At 38.1% G+C, this 19,100-nt stretch overlaps 1 protein-coding gene across 7 annotated transcripts in view; it reads left to right on the top strand.

Annotated features, from left to right (window-relative positions):
• The window catches only part of NT5DC3 (5'-nucleotidase domain containing 3), a 46,813-nt gene extending 27,925 nt beyond the window's left edge, over positions 1-18,888 (top strand). For 4 of the 7 annotated variants that reach the window (XM_068944409.1, XM_068944417.1, XM_068944426.1 and 1 more), the window contains 12 exons: positions 3,559-3,633; positions 4,140-4,195; positions 8,144-8,234; positions 9,620-9,757; positions 11,250-11,340; positions 11,617-11,719; positions 11,854-11,955; positions 12,959-13,040; positions 13,402-13,488; positions 14,795-14,935; positions 15,303-15,367; positions 16,471-18,882. In XM_068944409.1, coding sequence (XP_068800510.1) covers positions 3,559-3,633; positions 4,140-4,195; positions 8,144-8,234; positions 9,620-9,757; positions 11,250-11,340; positions 11,617-11,719; positions 11,854-11,955; positions 12,959-13,040; positions 13,402-13,488; positions 14,795-14,935; positions 15,303-15,367; positions 16,471-16,732 — 1,293 coding nt within the window. In that variant the 3' untranslated portion in view covers positions 16,733-18,882. Of the gene's footprint in view, positions 1-3,558; positions 3,634-4,139; positions 4,196-8,143; positions 8,235-9,619; positions 9,758-11,249; positions 11,341-11,616; positions 11,720-11,853; positions 11,956-12,958; positions 13,041-13,401; positions 13,489-14,794; positions 14,936-15,302; positions 15,368-15,819; positions 15,977-16,470 lie in introns of those variants that run through there. The other 3 variants (XM_068944402.1, XM_068944435.1, XM_068944430.1) reach the window with 3 other exon arrangements.
• Positions 18,889-19,100: the final 212 nt, after the last annotated feature.

Genomic DNA, 19,100 nt, shown 5'->3' on the forward strand with positions numbered 1-19,100 from the left:
TAGATCCCCCTGAAATTTTGCTGTGTCTTGGTAGCAATTTCTGTAGAATGTGTAAATAAACTTTATTAGTGCCGTCTGGTTCTTGTAAAATCTGACATTATAGTAGCAGAAGGAGTCAAGTATTTTAGACAAAATTAAAACAGTGCTCAGTCTTTATTATTTGAATGGATTCAGGTAATCACAACTTTCCAATTTCTTGTCTCAATTAGAAACTCTTGTTTTCTAGTGAATGAACCTATAGTTACTTTTTGAGACAGCTTGCTGAAATTATCCTTTCAGGTTGGAATTTATTGAGACAATAGTTTTCATTAATGCTAGCCTGCTTAGCTGCTTATGCTATCAACGTCTTTCTTGACTTTAGCATTATAAAATGCTTTTAGATGGTATTGCTCGTTCTGTTACGGTCAAAAAGAGGACCAATTTTGGTCATGGCATGGTGCTCTAATACATCAGAAATTGCGAAATATAGTGTAGGAAGCAAGGATTTTTGAAGTCTGTCTAAGAGAATGAACAATTTAATGCTAGTCTCAGAGGTGGCAGCAGGTATTGAATCTAAACTCTTTGCTCTTGAGTTTGTTTCTTTCCTTATGTAAGGGCCTTTTTGCTACCTTATCTGGGCTGCTGTTTCAGACCAGATAATGCATTCCTTCCCAGGAATGGTGGAGGGTAAGCAAACAGTGCAATTTTCATCGTTATTTTATTCGGCTTGTAAGGAAACTTTGGTTTGTGTACCAAGAGAGGCTTTGTCTTTCTCTCGCACATATTGACATGCATTCAAAAAGATAGCCTTCCACCAACATAAACTGAAGTAGGAAAGTCAAGCATGCAGAAGTTTGAAGGGGTTGATTAGATTTCCTTGTTCATACTTAATTTGGCCTTTTTAGGCATATGCAGTACAGTGTAGTTTTTAGTTGATCACATGCTACGTCCTTCCCTGATGTATATATATTTTTCCCTTGTATCTCATTCCTGCTTCAAGTTCCCTGGCCCAATCTACACACCTTCCCAAACCAGTTTTAGGCTTTTAATGCTGTTCTTCATTCAAATTCCGTAACTTCCTGCATGTTTTCTGGAACCAGTAGTAAAGAAGATAGCTGAGAAGCTAGGAGAAAGGGTTATTTGCTCTAATTCTAGATACCTGTGCACAAGCACAGTCAGTCTACAGCAGTTGCAGAGCAAGTCTACTTCAGCATAGATTTTTTTTTTTTTTTTCCCTCCAAAGTCATATAACTTAGTCATGTATGTATGGAGACTTTCGTAGAAAAGGTCGAGAATGTGCCTGAGATGCGTTTGCCAACTTCTGAGACTCTTCTGTAGAAAGTGTGAGGGAATGAAGGATCACCTTTAAGTTAGCTTAATTTAAAAAGAAAAAAAAAAGGATAGTTTTCTCCAGCTTTGTCAGAAATGACAAAAGCATCTTACCTCTTAAAAACAGATGAACAAAATCCTTGGCCTAAGGCAGGCACCTGGCAGGTATTATTTTTTCCTAGTCAATGCATGTTTAAGGCCTGACAGAATTGCAATCAGCTGAAAAGTGTTAGAAAACTTCTCTAATAGACAATGAGTTACCTGTGCTTTCTATAAACAACCTGAGGAAAGAGTACATGACACAGAAATTAATACATGTATATCTCTAAACAAAAAGGTGTTACGAATGCTGTCCAGAGTACACTCTAATGAGATTATGCGTTCATAAAACCAGGAAGTGATGCAGCCCAAATTTTTTGAAAAATAATCTGTGAAGATCCTTATTCAGCATTAAAGAACATGTTTGTAAGTGGTGATGCTTGTAGTGAGAAAAGAGCACAGAAAATGGAACATATAAAATGTGCCTTGGCATACATCAATTCAGTGTCCAACTTGTAACTGATAACATAGCACTGCAAATTCTTTGTTTCTACTTTTCACTGCTGTAGGCATAATAGTCTTGAGAATTTGGCTTTAAAACAAACAAAAACATGTTGCATCAAAAGTAAGTACACATGAAAGTGCCCTTCTTGGACACTGTTGATAATTATATTTTTCTATTCTGTCTCTCTGCTGTAGAGCCAGGAGGAGAGAGGGAAACTACCTACTAAAATAGAGGAGTGCTATTTATTTTTATAAAGACCTAATTTTCTGGGACAGCAAGGGTGTATCTACAGTGCAGGAACCCCCAGGAGCAATATAGTTGGATCAACGTGATGCTCTACTGGAGTGACGCAGCCTGCTAGTGTTGGTTTCAGGATCTGATCTTTGTGATGCACTGTCCCGTTGGGAGGTGCAGCCTCAGTGGATGGGATGTCACATGGTGGGATATTTGGACATTTGAATTTATGTCTTACTGGCGTTTTACTTTCCTGATAAACCTCTGACTGGGTATGAAGCCTTTGCAGGCAAGGATTTCCTCTCTATCCATAAAGTCATATATCCGGCAGTACAACACACAAGATAAAAATTTCCTTGATAGAGGCTGCAAGCACCAACTTTGCATTTTTGAAGTCTGTTGTAGGTTTAACTGCACTTCATGAGTGTAGCTGTACTTCTGCAGTTTCAAAGTCCGTCTGAAGCCTTCAGAGCCTTCAGCTCTGATTTATGAAAGTTTCTGAAACTGTAGTGGATAACTTTCAATTTAGCAGCCATTCCGATCATATTCCCAAAGACTGACTTCAGGCTAGGAAGGCCAGTCTCCTTTCACTGTTTTTGGAAGCAATGGAAAAGATAGGTTTTTCTCTCTGTTAGGCCCTTGCTCTGAATTGCCTTTTATGGGAGCCTCTCTCTTTTCATTTCCTATTAGAGGAGCCTGACTTCTCAAGGTAACGTTAGCCTTTTTGAATTCTCTTCTTCCTTCCTCCTCATCTGTGTTTATTTGCATTCTGCTGTATCTTTAAGCGCCTCTGACATCTGCGTCTCATACATAAGAGTCTAAAATCAGGATTATGATCCGCAACTAGAAAATCAAAACAGAGAACTGCTTTTTTCTGTCTTGAAAATGCCAGAGATTTTCTTGCTCCTGTTAACATCAGTGATACTGTATTGGTTTTTCTTTCATGGTAGTAGCAGTAAATTCTAGGCATCTCTGCAAATCAGGCCATATAATTTGGTTTCTAGCCAAAACTTTCACAGTTGGAAATTGTGTTCATATATAGGCTATTTCTCTTACCGACAGTGTTTGGGGAGACTTCACAACACAATTTAACTCAGCTTCTTAATTTTAGGAATTTAATAAAATTTAGCTTATGTTTTCAAAGGTGCATATGTTGAAATATCTTTTTAAATAAGGAGCTTATGTTCAGAAATGATCACAACAGATTCCTTAGATGTCCAGCTTCAGGCACTGCACTTGACTTGCATTTGAAAACTTGGCCTTGAATTTTTTTAAAAATAGTTTTCTGAATTGTATGTCCTACTGTAATTGTATGTTCATGCAAATGTCACAGCCTATCAAAAAGCATCTTCTAATGATTAGTGAAAATGAGAAGCGTGGAAAACTTAGGCTTTTCAACTCCTGCAGAAACATTGTATTGATTTGTTTCTGTGTTAAGTTTTTAAAGTAAAATCATTGCCCTTTTCCCTTAGTATCCTGCAGAAATACGAAAATATGATTATGATCCCAATTTTGCAATAAGAGGACTTCATTATGATGTGCACCGGGTATGTATAAATAGCTTTGTGGTGAGTTCTGTAGTGCTGAAAACTTACTCAAAGAAATAAGTCTTTCAAGTCTTCCAATTTCTCACTGTGTGTTGATGAGTAATGCTTTTGTTTCATGTTTTCTTTTTCATGGCAAGCTTGACTTTTTTTATAGCTCTTAGAATAAAGCATTTTGGACGTCTTGTTGTCTTTTTTTTTCTCTCTCTCTCTGATATAACAACTTAAGGGTGAAAAAGAATATATCTAAGCAGGCCACTGTTACTAGAAAAGGATATTCTTAGCTAATCTCAGGTCATTGGACAATGTATTTTCCTAGTGATTTGCAAGCCCTAGATAAAAGCCATTGATCAAGTATTTTGGGAAGCTATGAAGGAAGTGGAATTGAAGGTGATCAGCCATTTGAGAGCCAGAAAGGTTATAGATAAAATTGCTTTGATTTTTATAATTTAATATCAAATAATTGACATGTGATAAAAGCTGTCTTGATTTCCCCTCCCTTCTCCTAGGCATTATTAATGAAGATTGATGCTTTTCATTATATTCAGCTGGGAACAGTTTACAGGTGGGTGCGATTATTGCCTATTTACAATGCAAACGTACACTTTTTGAGTTTCCTAGTTGCATTTATTGCTGCCCGTTTTAGGTTCATATTAGAAACTGTACTGAAAAGCACAAGTGTGAATGAATATTGCAATCTTACTGGAAGGAGTTTCTTTGCACTTCTATATACACACATACCCATGCACACATTTACTGACTGATACAGTAGACCTGATTACCCAGTTCAGAGCTGGGGAAGTTGGCAAGCTGGTGGTCCTGTAGTGCTGACTCACTTCGTTTCCGGCTGTTAAATCGTGCTGAAAGACATCTAAAAATACACTGATGACTTCTCCACTGTTGCTTTCTGTGTAAATAATTGTCACAGGGTCCCCGTTAGCATGACTATAGTGTTGTTGCAGAGACACTTGAGAGGCCTTGCTGTATTTGCACAGAGCTTATTAATTTGGAAACAGAATTTTGGGAGTGTGGTGTGGTTGGAACACAACAGATGTGTGTCCTCACAACCTGATACTTTTTCAACTTATTAAATTGATATGAAATTGACATTCTCTGTGCTGTGCTAATGAATTCCATGGTATAGACTTGTATGTGTTCTTGGACAGAAATGCAATTTTTTAGTATGGCTTGGTTTGCTGTAATGAAGTCTGTATTTGACTGACATGAGCACTGTATGGTATTTTAAATTAAAAAACAAGTCTGAGCACCTTACTAGATTTCATTGGACACTTTTTTTTTTCCTGTGGCCAAAAGATGATGCGATTTTGAAGTGATTTACAAGGGGGGCTAGTTGGTGAGTATGTATCATCATATAAAATAATAACAGTGCACAGAAGATTCATTTCCTTCTGTATGCCTGTTAGGCAGATAGGTCGATGATTTAGTCTTAGTAGGTGATCTGTTCTTTTATAACTTAGTCTCTTATATCATCTTTGGGAGAGGAAGGGAAAAAAGGAAAGAAGATGGCATAATCTAATTAGTAACTGTCAACATAGTAGTTATCTAAAACCGCTAAAATAATGCGTGTTCTGTGTATGTCATCAGAGTCCCAGTGAAACTTCATACCGTTTATTCATGTGTTTTATATAAACTGATGTAGAACAAGTCTTGTGTATTTCAACTGACAAAACCGGTTGCTGTGGTTTTCTTAGAAATAATTTATACAAGGTTAAGATGGAGGCAGACAACTCAGAGTGAAGGTCACTGGCTGTCAGCTTTATTTACCCCTCCCCCCCCCCCAAAAAAAAAAAAAAAAGGTATAAATGCCCCTTCCCAACTAGGGAAAGGAAAAACTGTCTATGAAGACACAAAAAATTAAACTCTGATGCTTTTAAAATAAAGACCATCCAGTGGGTCTAAAGCTTCAGGTTCTGTGTTAGCGATTCATTGAGCAGATTTTCATGTCGGGATGTTCTTGAGCGTAGGGAAAACAGTATAGTCCTGAAATTATTCTTGGAACTGAGCAACTTTTTGTTTGTTTTTGTTTTTAAAGAGGCAGCTAGGTCAGTCCTGAATATTGGAAAAATGATAGCTTGTTAGATGAAAGGCTAGCTGAAGTATTTGGAGATGCATTTGTTTGTAGAGGTTTGTAATAGAAATACTAAGATTAGTATGGGTAAAGTATGAATGGAAATGTATATGTGTGAAAGCATGGGAAGAAATGATAGAAGAAGGGATAAGAGAATGGCATGCATTGATGGTATCTGGGGCAGCTGGTCATCAAGATATCAGCACATGTACATGCTGTTTTTCCAAACAGTCCTATGGGGGGAGCAAAAAGAGGCTGAAGTCTTTGGGAGAAGATGGCAGGTAGAGCCATGGTGCAACTGGAGCCGTAGTACAACCCAGCTGAGAAGACGAGTGGGCAGTGAGTTATCAGCAGTGTTGCCTTATGACCCACAGAGTGGGACAGGGTGAAGAGGCAAAAGATCCCAGTTGCTGTCAACTCCTAGTATGAAGGCATGTCTAAAGCCTGCACATGGTCGCCAGTCAAGAAGACTCCAGAAAAGGTGCCGAAACTCACTGAATAGTTGTTGTCCCTTGTCCTCCACATCACCCGAAGCAATCCTGGACAGGCTACTTGGTCACACATCTTGGTGCTTGGAGGGGGGTGCGTGTGTGTGAGAGAGAAAGAGAAACTATCATTTCACTTGTATGCTTTCTCTGTCTTGTTTAAAGTAGATCACCTTTCCCTTCCGCACTGTCTTGATGTGAAGAATAGCTACGTTATTTGCAGCATATCTTTAGTTCTGAGTTTTAACCTTGCATGTGCTGTGTATATGTGTATGTTGATTGTACTACTAGAAGTAGCAAAAAACTTGCCTAAAGTAGACAACCTCGTTTGCACTGAGAAATATAAGCGATTCTGGTGTCGTTCTAACAACGCACATCTCCAAGAGCAACAATTGGAGCACTACTGTAGATGAACTGTGGTGTTTTTTAGTGCCTTCTATCAGTGCTCTGAATGGGGTAAAATAAGGTTTGCATTTATACAGCTGGACTATGAACTGTATCAAGACTATGGGTCTTTTGGCAAAACTAATCTACAGCTTTGCATACACAGTCTTCTCTGTTCTCTGGATTTCACAAATGTCTATTGTCCTCTTTTGATTTGTGCTTAAATAACTCCTGACGTACAAGAGATTTTTTTAGCAGTATTCAAATACCATTTGGCATAGCTATCTGCAGACTAGAACATGAACCGGTCTTGCTCTATTCTGATTGTATTGCTTGGTATACATTTAACATTTTAGTGACCTCTCTCTTTGTTTCCTGCTGCAAAGAGGGTGACACCGAATAGTTTGTTTTTGGAACATATAGAGATAGCTGCCCTGTTTGTGTACAAGACTCACGCAGGACCCCAGCATCTACGCACGGTAGCACAGAGCTATGTACAAGTCAATATAGCTCTGAGATGTACGGTAAAAGAGCTAGGTAACATGGGACTCCGCTATCATAGCAGTTCTGAGGAAGCTCATGCGCTTGCACGGCAAAGTGAGCGTAAACTCTGTCACTGAAAGCACTGGGTTTATTCATTTATCTTTCTAAACGCCTTGCAATGTTTTGGGGTAAGACAAAGAAAGGGAGGCACTGGAATCGACTGTCTTGCATGAAGTGCTGCAAAAAAATCTTAAGTAGGCTTGGAAAAAGGGATCAGATGATCTGGTTTTCATTTGTGTTCTTTGTTTTTTAAGCAAAACCTATCCCCTCCACCCCACTTCTGTGTCCTCTGAGTATTACTCTCACGTCTGCAGTGTTTTAAATGCTGTAGTACAAGATGCTTGATACTATAAATGTAAATTAAAACAAAACAAAAAAAAAACCCAAAGCAGACAAAAGTATTAATCTCTCTGTAGTTGATAAAGAAGTTCTGGGGACAGATGATGTCTCTCCTCCTACCCCATCTGTTGTTAGACTTCTATATTTTAGTTACTTGTCAGCAATCCTTCAAGTAATGTAGAATTTTGGGAAGCTGAACTGTTCATAGGTTTTAAAACAAATTCTTGTTATTTAGTTAGAGGTTGTGTGTGTTTTGCTTTCCCTTAGATCTTCAAGGTCATGCTGCAGAATAATCTGGTTTAAACACTATCACATCATCTATGCTTTATGAAACAGGCAGAGTGGGGAATTACTTTATGTTAAGAAGCTGGAAGCTCTAACTGCTTAGAAACCCTTGAGGCAGAGTTTCAATGGAGACTAATTAGGTTTTTTTTTTTCCTTAAGAAAGCAAAAAGAACTTAAAATTGGAATGTGTTCCCTGTGCGTCAGCTTGTTAAAATGTTACTTGTTCTGTAAGGAAAGATGCTGTCTTAACTTACAGACCAAAGTGTTCCTATGACATTACTAGTGTTTTAAGAAGCTCAAGATTCAAGTGTTAATGTCAGGCTTTTGTTCAGTAATTACTTGAAAATTTTAATGCGACTTTTGAACTAAAGCTAATGATGTTTGCCAGAGGCCTCAGTGTTGTCCCAGATGAAGAAGTCATTGCGATGTATGATGGTTCCCACGTCCCCTTGGAACAAATGAGTGACTTTTATGGAAAGGTAAAAACACAAAGTACTCTTTAAAAATGAAACCTTCTGTATGGGTGAAAACTTCTGTATGACTTTTTCTTTCTTTTTTTTTTTTTTGACTTGTATTTTGATCTTGTTGCTGCTAACAGTTACGTTTTGTCAATATCTGATTGATTTATGGTGCTTGATACAGAGTTTGATATCTAAAATGACAAATACCCTTTCCTTCTTGCATTTGCTGTAGTTTCTTCTTTCATTCTTCCCTCACCCACTCTCTATCATAGAGAGAGAGAGAAACGGAACATAATAAAATCAAGTGACTTGCTCATTGTTGCACACAAAATCTAATAAAGCCTGGGAAGTGAACCATATCTGGTGCCTTACCAAGCTCCATACTTCTTCATGGCTTAGCTGATATAGCAGCAAATAAATAGGGCATCTTTCATAGGCAAGCTGATACAGTGACAGTGAAAGAATTTGACAAAGATAAATGATAAGATAAAGCTTTTAAGTTCAGAACTTTGCTTTTTGATTTTTTTGAAGGATCTCCAGGGCAGGCAGAGATCCTTCGTTCTGCTGTGGAGCATTTTGTTGTACTCACGCTTGCTCTTACTTTAAGGAAATGAAATTAGAATTCCCAGAGCTGGTCTCTTTAGCAGCTGAAGCCATCCAGAATGTGTCTGGCATTTGTCATGGGATGCCTTGATCTCCGAGGAGCTATTCTTTCTTTGATCTTGACATCTTTCCTCAAGACTGCACACACTGGTCTAGTTATTCTCTGTGTACATGGTCCTCCTCTCCTGGAAGGATGTGGTTTGTGTTTATTCCTGTATAGTGAGAGCCTCAGCTCAATTTTCGTGAAACTTAACTGTAGCTACAGCTTTAACAGACTATAAATCTTTTCTTCCATTCCTGCTTTAGTTATTGTAAACTCTTCATTTTTTTTTAAACTATCTTTTGTTCAAGGAGGCAAATTGTTCTGCAGCCCTAATCATTGTTTCACTTAGTCAGCAAGCAAACAACAAAATCCCCCTCAGCTCCCTCATCTTAATACCCAGTGCCCTTTACTTGTAGAAGTGTAAACCTCCAAGAAAAAGGTCTCCCAAGCATTTTCTTGTCTTTTAGCTGAATGCTGGCTTTTATATTGTTTATGAATTAAAATGTTTTTTAAAATGATTATTAATGATTAACTTTTAAAATAAATCTAACAATATTTTTGGCGTTGTTGTATTGAAAGTCTGCTAGTTCAAACAGAATCCAAAACCAGTGAAAACAGTGATGGCAAAAGCTGAATATCTGCAACCACGCAGAAGTTTGAGTATTAAGTGAACAAAAGTTCATTAAATAAACGAAAAGGTGTCTATAATTCTGAGAGATGTCTGACTTTTCTGTCTTTCTTTCCTCTCCCCCTGTAGAGCTCGCAAGGAAACACAATGAAGCAATTCATGGATATATTCTCCTTGCCAGAGATGACACTCCTTTCTTGTGTGAATGAACATTTTCTGAAGAACAACATAGACTATGAGCCTGTTCATCTGTACAAAGATGTCAAGGTATTAACTTTGAAGTTTAGGTAATCCTTTACATTTGTGAATCTCCTCCATGAGGACTTCAGGAAGCCTCAGCCTGCTGTGTCATCTTCAGTCAAATATCTGAGCTTTAGTTTTTGTATAGAGTAATCATTCTTGTAGAACCATAAAAATGTAAACAAAATGATAGTAGACCTTGAAAAAAAGCCATAGAATACTTTGGAATTTTACTTTAAAATTGACACATTCTGGGCTGCTGCTCTCTCGTAAGCTTGAGGGAAATGGGAGGAAAGTGAAGAAGCTCTCGGGTTGATAAAGCTTCTCTTGTTTGATGTTTAAAGGTATACTTTTCTCACCAACAGCAAAAATAAGGGGCTGCAGGGAACCCTAGTACAAAGGTTTCAGCTGTGTTCTCTCTATATTTTCACTAATATATAATCACTTGCTTTCTCTTGCTTCTGGTATCTCTTCCTCCCTCTTTCCTCTCTTCCTGCCCGCAAAAGTTTAGTGGTAACGATGAGAGGAATTTCATCCCCTTGATTCCTAAGGATGTATCCTATAGAGGAGATACAATTGTCATGGTTATTTAGGAACAGAAAAGGTCGCGCCTAAGTAGCTTAATGGTATTGTTGTCTGCACTATTCTTCTGTTCATAATCTTTTCACAGCCCTTATTGATGTGTCTTAAACTTGTATGGTTTTTATGCCTATATGATGCTCTTGAATTTCTCACTTGTCCAAATAGGTCAGATAGGCTTTAACAGACTTCTGACTGCTGAATTAATCTTTGCTTCTACACATGCTTGCATAGAGTCAGAAGACTTCTCAAAGCTTTAGCTTTTGTGGCTTCTGCTGAAGTGCTGGAAAAATGTCTGTACTTTTAATTGCTCAGCATTACCAATGTTTTGGAAGCCCCATAACAAGATTCTGTGAGAATTTATAGGATATACCCTACCTAAGTACCAACATCGCAGTATGACTGTCCTAAACAAAGGAGTCTGGTGCAGAGCCAGCTCAGGAGAGCTGCCAAATGCCTTCAGAGCTCCCTATGGTTTCTTTGCTTAAGCTTTTAGCTTCTTTCATCTGTTCATAAATCTTTCTTATTTAAATGATGGGTTATTTAGGAGTGATCATAATCTGAAAACTATCTGACTGAGAACTTTTGGTTTTTTTGCAAGAGAAAGGGAAAGTGTTTTGCTCCAAAGGTCATTAGAAATCTGTGATGCTTCTGCTTTTATGGAGGGCTTTCATGCCACTTTACCCCTCTGAGCTCTTTTGCAGTCATTATATAAGGCAGTCCCTGTGCTATAGAGTTCTGTACTTCCCCAAAGTCTAAAGTTATTTCCCAGGAGATTAAGCTTACTCTTTGTCTAGTAGTGACGTCTACATAATTAATAGCATATTTTGTTTCCTTAAAGCTGAAGGTGTAATCCAGAGAAAGTAATTGTTATAAAAGCAAACTGGTATAATTATGCAGTGGGCATGGTTTTTTATAATTGAAAAGATTTTTTTTTCAGTTCTTTACTGCTCTGTTGCTTTCCTGGCAGGATTCAATCCGGGATGTCCACATCAAGGGAATAATGTACAGAGCAATTGAAGCAGATATTGGCAAGTACTATTGAGATCACCTGTCAGCTTCCCTCTCCCCCTGCCCCACTAGTAGAATGACCTTTATGGCTTCCTTATATAAGATTAAAATTCTAAATTTTAAAGCATGAAAGAGGTATTTCTATTTGTTCAAGGTGCTTTTTTTTTTTTTTTTTTTTTTTTAAAAGTATAAGCTTGTGCTCTGAACCCTTGACTGAACACAGGAAAACGTTCTCTTGAATGGCTGTTTCTGTTGCTGTTGTTAAATTAATATTTTCTTTTCCCTCACCCAAACAGAGAAATACATCTGCTATGCCGAACAAACTCGGGCAGTGTTAGCAAAGCTGGCTGATCATGGCAAGAAGATGTTTCTCGTTACAAACAGTCCCAGCAGCTTTGTGTAAGTGAACAGTCACTGTTCAGCTACACGTTATAAAGGATGGGGAGGATGAGATGTTGATGTAATTTGTTATATTGCATAGATAAGTGCACTGCTGTTATGCTTCACTGTTAATATCCCTCTGTCCTTTTTAGGGACAAAGGCATGAAGTTTATAGTAGGCAAGGACTGGAGGGATCTCTTTGATGTTGTCATTGTACAAGCTGATAAGCCAAACTTCTTCAATGATAAGCGAAGGTGAGTATTTCGTCAGTAAAGAATGATTAAAGCAATTCATTCCATATAAGGCTGTAAAGCATGTTATGAAATACTTTAAATTGAATGCAATGTCAAATGAAATTTTATTTGATGAAATCCTTTTTAGGGTCACGACAGAACACAGAAACACCCAATTCTGAAGTCCATATAGTACCATTTCTTACTTGGAAAAAGTGCCAGTAGCTATTAAAGGCCTACTGGGCTGAGTTACTGCCAAGGAACCATTTTTTTAACACCTTTAGTCTGCGTTTTGTTGAGGTGTATTCCTTTCCTACTAAATTAGAAAAACTTTGGTACCGTTCAGAATCAGTTCTCGTTTCTGGAAACGTTATTTATTGCTTCTGTTTTCGGTTAGTTACAAATGATATTTAAAGGACAGGAGCTGGAGTCTTTGAACTATCTCGTCAGTTAAATAAACACATTTGTTAATGTGTATGCTCTACTTTGACATTTGAAAAAGACTTATTCCTTTATGTGTACGTATGAATTGAAGGTGAGAAAGAAATGGGATATTTTTTTCATTACTGTATTTTTTTTTTATTTTAAAAATAACTTTTCTTTGCTGTCATTTCTCCCCCTCCGCCTTCTTCAATTGTTTAAAATCCCTCCACTTTGTGCCTATAACATGAGGTACTGAGCAAAACCTTCTTTCATTCTTCTCGTGGTCTCTTCTTTCCTTCTTCATGACAGATCATCAGCACTGTTCTTTCTGTTTGGGAAGGCTAGTTCCCTGTCTTAGTTCTCAAAAGTTGTTCTCAGACTCTGTTACAAAAGTCATCAGTACACTGGATAGAAGCATTTCATTTACCTGGCTAAAGCTGATGGAGCTTTGCTTTTTCTGGCTTCTACAGAATGTTCAGATGGTATAGAGCATGTTTTTCAATTAAAAGTTGAATATTTTTAATAGTAAAATTCTAATCTCCTCCTAAAAAGTGACAAAATTTCTGCAGGAATGTGACAATTCTATTCAATTCTGTTCTAGACCTTTTCGGAAGGTGAATGAAAGGGGAGTGTTGCTTTGGGACAAAATTCACAAATTGCAGAAAGGCCAGATTTACAAACAGGTACGCCTTCAGTAAACTTTTGTTTCAGTTCAAATTTAATACTTTATTTCCTAGAACCCAAAGCTTCTTTAGCTGTCATAAAGGTATTTAAAAAAAATAGATGCATTATTTAAGAGGATTATTCTTGCAATTAAGCAGTAGTACAGATTCACCGTTAGTATTGTGTGTGTGCAGTTTACTTGTCTCTTAAAGTGCACGTGAAAATAATAGTATTACTGAAATTTCCTATAGACCTTGGGATTCATAATAGTTAAATTGAGGACAGTATTCTTGAAATAGTTTTAGATATGTATTAACCGTTTGTTTTGTCTGTGAATTTGCAAGTTACATACTACTACAGCGTGCACGTCCCTTTCTGCAGGGTAACTTGTATGAATTTCTGAAGCTTACTGGCTGGAGAGGTTCTAAGGTTCTGTACTTCGGTGATCACATTTACAGTGACTTGGCAGTAAGTAGTTTCCCTCTCATGAAATAGCATAAAAGATGAGGCTTTTTGTTTGTTTCCTTCTCTTTCCGCCCTCAATTCAATATAATACTCTTTCATTTGAGATTTCTAAGTGTGACAGAATCTGAGTCAGTAATTAAGCCATAATACTTTTCTCGCGGTTAAGAGAACTGGTCCCCTAAAAGGCTGACCATATTTTTCCACCTTACTTGTATCATTTAACCTGTTTACAAACTGAGCCCAGGAACGTGCAGGTCGTATTCCTGATTCCAGATACTGGTTGTGTCAGATGTAACAGAGAGTGAACACGGATATCCTAACGTGCAGCATGTGGCTGATGTGGATGACATTTACTACCAACTATAATAAGAGCTAAATGTTTAGACTTCTGTTTTGAATGGCAGGAGACAGTCTTCCTGTCACAAATGGTAAACTTTCTTCCCGAGATCTTACTATGATTTTTAGCCCAGCTATCCAGGCTTTTTTGTACTGCCTTGCAAACAAATATACTGTTAATTGTTACCTCAGAGTAAGTTGCCACTGCTTAACTCTTCTGTAATTGACTGACTGTGAATGCTTGGGTATGAGTTTCCTTTTACATGAGTGATTGTCAGCCTCTTCCAAGCTCTGGAAGAGCTATCATGTTTCAGCAGAAAAAAAGTCAAAATTTTTGCCCCAACCTGCTTGATAAGCAAATAATTAAGTATAGGCAGGGGAATCTTTTAAAAAAAAAAAAAAAAAGGGGGGGGGGGGGAAAAGGGGGGAAAAAAAAAAGTTAAGCGTGGGCACTTTAGCGGACTGAGAGCCAAAGGAATAAGAGGGTGGTTCTGCTCTTCTCGGATGTGATGGAGGAAAGAGCATGGGTAGCAGTTGCCTCCCCCATCCTTGTTGGGGGAAGCTTGACCAGCTGGCAATCCTAACAGAGCCCTCTTGTCAGCCGAGTGTAAGGGTAAAAGAGCACTACCCCAATGTACAGTTTCCTGCAGATACTTCTGACAGCAGCAAGGTCTCATCTGCCAGTCAAATTTCCTACTGTTTCTTTTAAACCTAATGAGTTAGTGCTCACTTGCAGGTGCTTGGGTGTTCTTTGTTCTCTCTGCCTCAAAGTGTGGTGTTTGGAGCTTGCTCTAAAATCTGCTGCGTGTTGGCACAGTTCAAATCCGACTGCTTAATATTTCTGCTTATACATAAGAAGCAATTAGTTTAATACCCTTTGAGATAAAGGGTGATCAAATTCTACCTACTTTTTTTTTTTTTTTTTTTTTTTTTTTAAGACTAATACTTGTATTTTGTAATTCTTGGTAAACAGGATTTGACCCTGAAGCATGGCTGGCGCACTGGTGCAATTATTCCAGAGTTACGATCGGAGATTAAAATCATGAACACAGAGAGGTACATTCAAGCCATGACCTGGCTACAAACCCTGACTGGATTACTGGAACACATGCAGGTTTGTTCTGTGTATGTGTAATCGGTTCTATATAGCAGAAGGGGTACAGCGAAGTTGCTAAGTGCTAGATGTTGACATTGCAAGTATATTCTGTCTCATTAGGTTCCTCAGTTTGACTGTAGATAAATAAATGCAAATACTTGGCAACTAGGTTGAGAATTTTTTTCAAACTCTTGTCTCCTTCCTCCACTGCTGATCACCCTGGACTGATTATGGCCTTTGGTTGTTTAAAATGCATCTGGGTAACTTCCATATAAGGATTTCTGAAGTATTGCTCTTGTCCTGTCAGCTGATAAGGGTTTGTTAATGGAGAGGTTCGTTTGCCAGGGCATCATTAGTTACTTGTCATCCATGTTTTATGTTCCAGGTTCACCGTGATCCTGATTCACAACTGATTTTAGAAGAATGGAAGAAGGAAAGAAAGGATATGAGGTAAGAAACGGGAGATCCAAGTATTTGCAATGTGCTTTGTCGTAACCAAGTCTTCTGTGATGTCTTACACGGGTTTCTTCAGAATTTTTCTCCATCCCTGACTTATATTCCTCAATAGTTACCCACCTTCTACAATTAATTCTGTAAAGCAATTTTCTACCTCTCTCTTGCACAGCTCTTGTCCCCCCGATCCTTTGTGCACATGAACCCCTTTTCCCTTTCAGCAGAACAGATACTGGTTTTCTGCATGAAAGGGTAACATCAGGCCTAATACTATTCCTTCTCTGTCCCATTCTCCTGTCCCTCTGCTACATTCAGCTATCACCATTGTTATTGATTACACAGGTTAACTTCTACAAAATTTAAACATGTGCTCCTATATCTAGGAAATATCACTTAAATCACTTCAGTTTTTTAGATGACTTGTTCTAATTATATGTAATACGTCTCAGGAAACTGGCTTCTGCGCTAGACTGGACTTAGCGGTGGATTCCTCACAGAGATAGGTGACAAGGCTAAAACTCATAAAAATCTGCTATAATAAAGGAACAGTCCCTAAATACAGAGCGTGTGAAGCACGCCTTTGGCAAAGATGGCAACAATACCAACAGCAACCTTCTCCAGAACAGGTGGAAGCAAATAAAATGGGAGTGATACTTGGCAGCGACTGGTAATACAAGCTAATTCCAAGATATGTTTAAGCTTTTTGTGAATGTTAAGCCAAATCTCTGCATATTTTTAGCCTTTTTATGTGTTTGGGACAGATGGATATCGTTAGGATTTAGATGCAGACAAAAGCTTTCTTTCACGTTCTCCAGAAATGAAAGCCTGAGTTACCGTGTTTCCAAAGTCAGAAGCAGCTTGCCACTATTTTTAGTGGGAGAAACATGAAGCTTGTCTGTTCACCACTGCAATAACTAGATCTGGGCTACATATAGAAAACTTACGTGGTGTGTTTAGGTGGCTTGTAGTGCACCAGGAAGAGAATAATGCACAGAATAGATTACTGGAACTGCTTGCTTCAGGTTCTGGAAGACAGCTGGTAGAGATGTGTGCGCATATATTCCCTTCATTCTCCTTGTGTTTTCTTTTTTGGGGGACAGGGAAATGAACAGGAATTTCTTCAACGCACAGTTTGGAAGCTTATTCAGAACTGATGAGAATCCAACTTACTTCCTAAGACGTCTGTCTAGATTTGCTGATATCTACATGGCGTCGCTGAGTTGTCTCTTGAACTATGAGCTTGATTACACGTTTTATCCAAGGAGGACTCCTTTGCAACATGAACTTCCTGCCTGGTCAGACCAGTTGTGTACTGGTACATTCAGAATTCCCTTCTTACAAGAGACTGTTCAGATCAAATAAGCATGTGGCTTGTTCTCTCTGAAGTGGGCGAATATACAGATAACTATCTTTTCTGAATGTAGCTGTATTTTGTTTAAGTCACTTGCATCTAAATCAAGATGATAGATGTAACCCATACTTGTTCTCATAAGCATTGTTGATTTTTTTTGCCTCTCCTGCTTGGAAATGGTGAGAGCTATTCTTAAAAACCGAAGAGATGCCAGATTGCCAAAGTAGTAGTGGGCTGGGAGGGAAGGCTGGTGGTGTTTTAAGGTGGTTGTTTTTACTTGTTTGTTCATTGGAAATTTCTTTCTGCAGCCTTGTGACTTACAAAGAAATAGCTGTATTCTCCCTTCTGCCTCCAATCGGAATGGAGCTCCAGCTGGAGCCTGCAAGTAGTGGAGCTTGGCGCTGAAAAGCTTGAATACGGTATTAGCAATTAAGAGATACACCAGTTTATGGTGAGACTGAGAGGGATGGTGTAAGCATTTTAATTTTCTGTGCTGCCATGGCTACAGCGTTACCAGCACCTGAACTAGCTAGTCTAATGTTTGTATGGATCTCTGCTGTGATTACAGTACAGGCACGCTCAGCCTGATGGACTGCTTTTCCTGGTCTGCCCATTTTCTGTTCTTGTAATGTCTCTGCTTGGCTGTAGATGGACCTGAGCTTAAATGTGAAAGTGTAGCTAGAAACTTGGGATGCTTCCCCTTCCTTGTGTTGTCTTTTAGACACCTTTGTTTTTAACTTCCAAAACACTTTTAAATACCTACCCTCTGATAATGAAGCCATTTCAAGAAGTCTCACACTGTGCTTTTCAAAGCTGAGGCAGAACTCTGTCAGGCTTCAGATTGACAGTTAGTCTAAACGCTGCTTTCTAACTTTTTTTTTTTTTTTTTAAAGCAATGTCTTAAAGTGGTATGGAATGCAGTTTTGCTGTTCCCTTGGACAGAACATATTTTCATATGGCCTTCAATATATATATATATATATTTTTTTTTTTACATTTAAAAGTAAACACGCACAATGGGCAAATGAATTGGAAAAAACTAACATGAGAAGATGAAAACAAGGATTCTTTGATTACTTTTTTTTCTTCTTGCTCAAACCCTCAAAGCTGAATTGGGTTGGTGGATGCCTTGTATCAAGCAAAACAGTTTTGACTCTGCAGAGTAGAGGTTTTATTATTTACTATAATTGTAGGTAATGCATGAACACAAATTTTGTGCAGCCTGATACGTTCCAAAGATTTGAGCTGATAATTGTCTTATTTTGCACAGGGAAAACACTTGTTGATGTGTTTCCTCAAACAGGCACTTTATGGAACTGCTATTATAATTATTTTCAAACAAAGATGCTTTCCTTTCTCTGTGTCCAAAGGAAACAGAATTTTTCTTTTTAAACTGGTGCTTTCTACCCCAGCCATTTTAGAATACGTAATTTGATTAATGGTTTTCAAGTTTTAATTATTAAAGGCTCTATTTTTAAAAGCCTATAATCAATGAAATATACAGCACATGCTATTCCTCATTTCCATTTAGGGCATAACTTGCTTCCTGCAGCGACTGTCAGGTAAACAAACTTTTGGTGACCAAAAGTTTTCTTGTTTGGGTTTTTTTAACCTGTTTATATTTGTGTGCAAGTTTCTATATTAAATTTCACAAGCAGTATCTCTCATATTTTTAAAAGCGTGTTTGCAAGGTAAAGAATGTATTTTAATTTAGCCTGCACAATTCATAAACAGTTTTCCTGTATGCTTGAAATCAGTCTGAAGTCTTTGAAGGTGATTATAGTTCATTTTTTGTGGTTTTCTTGCACTCCTGTGTAAAACCTGACATGCAGCACTCCCAGAGTGCATGCGTGTGTGTATATTTAAACAGATGAACGTACTTGAAATGAGTTAAGTTCATCTGACAGTCCTGCTGTTTTGCTGGGGGGGGGGGGAAGAAAAGATAAAATTTGGCAGGAAGATAGTCTGGCTTTATCAGGGGAGTTGTTGGTGGGACTGTGCAAAAAGTATTTAGCATAACTTGATAGTACCTGGCTGTTTTGTAAGCTGAAATTTGGGGATAGAAATATCCCTGGTTTGCCTTCAGTTCCTAATGCTCAGCTAGAACAGAACTTGGTGTTACTGTGGGTAACACCTTTCATGCTCCAGAGATCTCAATGCACTGTTCAAAAACAAAGTAAAAAAAAAAAAAAAAAACCCTGCACATTCTTCATTTTACTACCAGCAATTAGTAGTGTTGTATTGCACAATGGTGCATTATTGAATTTGATAATGTTTTGTTGATTATAGGTGTGTGATGTTTGTTCCCTTACCTCTGGCTAGGAGTCGGTTCATTTACTTACTTTTCCTGCGTTAAGCAGGAACAGTTTTAATTTGGTT

This window comes from Struthio camelus, chromosome 1 (assembly GCF_040807025.1).
Source record: "Struthio camelus isolate bStrCam1 chromosome 1, bStrCam1.hap1, whole genome shotgun sequence".
NCBI lineage: Eukaryota > Metazoa > Chordata > Aves > Struthioniformes > Struthionidae > Struthio > Struthio camelus.